The 4,737-nt window shown below is 38.7% G+C and overlaps 1 protein-coding gene across 1 annotated transcript; it reads left to right on the top strand.

Annotated features, from left to right (window-relative positions):
- Nucleotides 1-2,747: 2,747 nt before the first annotated feature.
- Nucleotides 2,748-4,095, top strand: LOC106094552 (zinc finger protein 568-like). Its single transcript, XM_013261773.2, has 4 exons — nucleotides 2,748-2,906; nucleotides 2,979-3,126; nucleotides 3,205-3,747; nucleotides 3,819-4,095. The coding sequence occupies exons 1-4, from the start codon at nucleotides 2,840-2,842 to the stop codon at nucleotides 3,976-3,978; spliced, it is 918 nt and encodes a 305-aa protein (XP_013117227.1). The 5' UTR covers nucleotides 2,748-2,839; the 3' UTR covers nucleotides 3,979-4,095.
- Nucleotides 4,096-4,737: the final 642 nt, after the last annotated feature.

The following is a 4,737-nucleotide window of genomic DNA, read 5'->3' as shown; positions in this document are numbered from 1 at the left end:
TGACTACCTAAGTGTCGCCAGCACTAGGATGGGATAAAAACTGCTGAACATTTTGTCTAATGTTCTCGTCGTGTCTATTTATTCTAAAACTAACAAGTAAAAGCGTGCTAAGTTCGGCCGGGCCGAATCTTATATACCCTCCACCATGGAGCGCATTTGTCGAGTTCTTTTCCCGACATTTCTTTTTAGGCAAAAAATGATATAAGAAAAGATTTGCTCTGCTATTAGAGCGATATTAAGATATGATTCGGTTTAGACCACAATTAAATTACATGTTGGAGACCTGTGTAAAATGTCAGCCAATTCGAATAAGAATTGCGCCCTTTGGGGGCTCAAGAAGTAAAATAGAGAGATCGATTTATATGGAAGCTGTATCGGGCTATAGACCGATTCAGACCATAATAAACACGTATGTTGATGGTCATGAGAGGATCCGTTGTACAATCGTTGTATCCAAATTTCAGGCAAATCGGATAATAATTGCGACCTCTGGAGGCTCAAGAAGTCAAGATCCCAGATCGGTTAATATGACACGTTATGAACCGAATTGAATCATCCTTAGCACAGTTGTTGGATATCATAACAAAACACGTCGTGCAAAATTTCATTCCAATCGGATAAGAATTGCGCACTCTAGAGGCTCAAGAAATCAAGACCCAAGATCGGCTAATATGGCAGCTATATCAGGTTATGAACCGATTTGAACCATACGTAGCACAGTTGTTAGAAGTGATACTAAAACACTATGTGCAAAATTTCAGTCAAATCGGATGAGAATTGCGCCCTTTAGAGGCTCAAGAAGTCAAGACCCAAGATCGGTTTATATGACAGCTATATTAGGTTAAAAACCGAATTGAATAATACATAGCGAAGTTGTTGAATATCATAACAAAACACGTCGTGCAAAATTTCATTCCAATCGGATAAGAATTGCGCTCTCTAGAGGTTCAAGAAGTCAAGACCCAAGATCGGTTTATATGGCAGCTATACCAGGTTATGAACCAATTTGAACCATACTTAGCACAGTTGTTAGAAGTGAAACTAAAACACTATGTGCAAAATTTCAGTTAAATCGGATAATAATTGCGACCTCTAGAGGCTCAAGAAGTCAAGATCCCAGATCGGTTTATATGACAGCTATTTCAGGTTATGAACCGAATTAAATCATACTTATCACAATTGTTGGATATCATAACAAAACACGTCCACCATAGGATGGGGGGTATACTAATTTCGTCATTCTGTTTGTAACTACTCGAAAAATTCGTCTGAGACCCCATAAAGTATATATATTCTTGATCGTCGCGACATTTTATGTCTATCTAGCCATGTCCGTCCGTCCGTCCATCCGTCCGTCTGTCTGTCGAAAGCACGCTAACTTCCGAAGGAGTAAAGCTAGCCGCTTGAAATTTTTCACAAGTACTTTTTATTAGTGTAGGTCGGTTGGTATTGCAAATGGGCCATATCGGTCCATGTTTTGATATAGCTGCCAAGTAAACCGATTGTGTGTCTTGACTTCTTGAGCCTCCAGAGGGCGCAATTCTTATCCGATTTGAGTGAAATTCTGCACATAGTGTTTTAGTATCACTTCTAACTGCTGTGTTAAGTGTGGTTCAAATCGGTCCATAACCTGGTATAGCTGCCATATAAACCGATCTTGGGACTTGACTTGACTTCTTGAGCCTCTAGAGAGCGCAATTCTTACCCGATTGGAATGATGTCCAACAACTGTGCTAAGTATGATTCAAATCGGTTCATAACCTGATATAGCTGCCATATAAACCGATTTGGGATCTTGACCTCTTGAGCCTCTGGAGGTCGCAATTATTATCCGATTTGCCTGAAATTTTGTGCAACGGATCCTCTTATGACCATCAACATACGTGTTTCTGCACATAGTGTTTTAGTATCACTTCTAACTACTGTGTTAAGTGTGGTTCAAATCAGTCCATAACCTGGTATAGCTCCTATATAAACCGATCTTGGGTCTTGACTTCTTGAGCCTCTAGAGAGCGCAATTCTTACCCGATTGTAATGAAATTTTGCACGACGTGTTTTGTTATGATATCCAACAACTGTGCTAAGTATGATTCAATTCGGTTCATAACCTGATATAGCTGCCATATAAACCGATTTGGGATCTTGACCTCTTGAGCCTTTGGAGGTCGCAATTATTATCCGATTTGCCTGAAATATTGTACAACGGATCCTCTCATGACCATCAACATACGTGTTTATTATGGTCTGAATCGGTCGATAGCCCGATACAGCTCCCATATAAATCGATCTCTCTATTTTACTTCTTGAGCCCCTAAAGGGCGCAATTCCTATTCGAATTGGCTGACATTTTACACAGGTCTCCAACATATAATTTAATTGTGGTCTAAACCGGATCATATCTTGATATCGCTCTAATAGCAGAGCAAATCTTTTCTTATATCATTTTTTGCCTAAGAAGAGATGTCGGGAAAAGAACTCGACAAATGCGCTCCATGGTGGAGGGTATTTAAGATTCGGCCCGGCCGAAATTAGCACGCTTTTATTTTGCCTAAGAAGAGATGACGGGAAAAGAACTCGACAAATACGATCCATGGTACAGGGTATATAAGATTCGGCCCGGCCGAATTTAGCACTCTTTTACTTGTTTTTTTTTAATAATTCAAAACATTTCAAGCAAAATTTTAAATGTTCAAAATTTCAGCAACAAAATTAAAAAAACCATAGTAGGCTACTTTGAATTGACATAAAAGAAAAGAAAAAAAAACAGTTTCAATTTCACAACGGAATAAGATAGGAGTTGTTTAGCGTAAAAAAAGAAATAGATACCCGAAAAAGCAAAATGGTACGCAGCATATTCTCGCAACGTTACGATTTCTCGAAAATTCGTGCAAATGAAGCTTTGGATGGTAAGATTTAAAAATAATGTATTTTCACTCGGAATTTAGAATATATACATGTAAGTACTTGCTTCCACGTAGATGTTTTTCGTCGCATGGATATTCTTCCGCAAATAACCAAATTACCTCGACTGAAGAGGAAAAACTGTGCTAGCACTTTTAAAGTTTATGCCGAAAAGGTGGTAAAACATAAGAACAAGAATCAAACTCCTTTGTTGGACTCGCCACAGTACGTTTCATTTCAAATTCGAACTTGAAAACGTTCCTTAAAATTACATATGTGTAAATATGTTTCGTTTTATTGCAGGTATGATAATGATCAAATTCCTATATCTGCCAGATACGACCTAGAGGAGATAGTGGGAAAGCTTTTATTGGAGCGATATAGCGACGGAGATTCTAATGGCACAATCAGTCATGTTTATTGGAAAACAGATGAGAATGGTAGCCTGAAAAGAACGTCGACTCCAGCCGCAATTGTTAAATCCCAGCCTGCCATAGAGGAACATCATGTATTACCCGAAAGAGCTCCAGATTTAGTTAAAATGCTGTACAATAAATCACTTTTGCCAGCAGGATACCAGCTTAAGCTTAAAGCAACCCCGCAACAAACCGACCATTCTTCAAAAGTATTGGATGATAATGAAGATGAAATGTATGATTTCAATGTTTTGACACTGGGAAAAAACAAACGCAATCGTACAACCCATTTAGAGAAAAACTATGAGTGTAAACAGTGCCATAAAAAATTCGACCGTCCTTGGGTTCTGCAAGGCCATATGCGTTTGCATACAGGCGAAAAGCCTTACGTTTGTCCTGCAAAGTCATGTGGCAAAGGCTTCGCTGACAGGTAAGTAGATTAGTTACGGTGCAACTATAATAAGGCTTTTTAAACATAAAGTTTCCACCCCATTGACATAGGTCAAATTTGAGAGCCCATCAACGCACCAAGGGTCATCATAATTGGCATTTTCAATGCCCACAGTGCACTAAGCCATTCAGTCAAGAAAGCTATTTGAACCGCCACAGTCTGCAAGCATGTCGCAAGTATCTGGCCTCCCACAAAAATAAACATTTTTAATTTGAATGACAAGAATTTAATTCCAATTTATCTTTTTTACTATTAGAGTATTATTTGAGAATTCCATTTGTTCATTTTCTATTTCCATTCGTTATATTAAAAACCTTGTTAAAATTATGTAACGTTTTTTTATTAACCTCCTCCGGGTTATAGGGATTCGTCGTTTTAGTTAAAGGAGCTGCAAATGAAGGAAAGATCATTTGGGAAATCGAAAGCTGTTCCGCTTGTCAGAAGAGTGTTTGGAGTATACAAAAAAGTTAAAAGCACAGGTAAGGAATTGCAACGTTATGACATTTACATGGGTACATACATTCTGGAAACTTAAAAAAGTCTTCGTAAACCTAAAGTGATTTTTTTAATGAGACAGTTAAGATATGGAAACAAAAGGAGTTTAAAATTGTATGAATAAATGATAACAGTTAATGTTGTTGTTTTAACCACTTATGTATGTGGATGTTGTTGCTGTAACCAAATTTGTATGTGGAGGTGGCGATCCTAGTCATCTCGTGCCGGGAACAGGTAATCGACAGGTTGTTGTAGCAGTGTGTTGTGTTTTACCTTTCGTATGCTTGATTCTCTTAAGTGCCCAGATCCAGGAACTATGCGACTAAGATGGGGTGCGTCCAGAGAGATTTGGGTCTGAGACGAGTGGGTCTGGCTAGGCAGTTAAAAAGGTGACGTGTGTCATGTGGTCCCTGGTTACAATCGGGACACACATTCTGCATCAATCCTTGCTCTGTAGGAATTGGGGCGGCAGCT

This window comes from Stomoxys calcitrans, chromosome 1 (assembly GCF_963082655.1).
Source record: "Stomoxys calcitrans chromosome 1, idStoCalc2.1, whole genome shotgun sequence".
Classification (NCBI taxonomy): domain Eukaryota; kingdom Metazoa; phylum Arthropoda; class Insecta; order Diptera; family Muscidae; genus Stomoxys; species Stomoxys calcitrans.
This window is presented reverse-complemented; position numbering and strand designations above follow the sequence as displayed.

Bases quoted from the DNA above. Each gene is read 5' to 3' on its own strand.
- LOC106094552 (XM_013261773.2), top strand. From the start codon at position 2,840: ATGGTACGCAGCATATTCTCGCAACGTTACGATTTCTCGAAAATTCGT. The intron at 2,907-2,978 runs GTAAGATTTAAA...GCTTCCACGTAG, and splicing joins TGCAAATGAAGCTTTGGATG to ATGTTTTTCGTCGCATGGAT. The intron at 3,748-3,818 runs GTAAGTAGATTA...CCATTGACATAG, and splicing joins GGCAAAGGCTTCGCTGACAG to GTCAAATTTGAGAGCCCATC.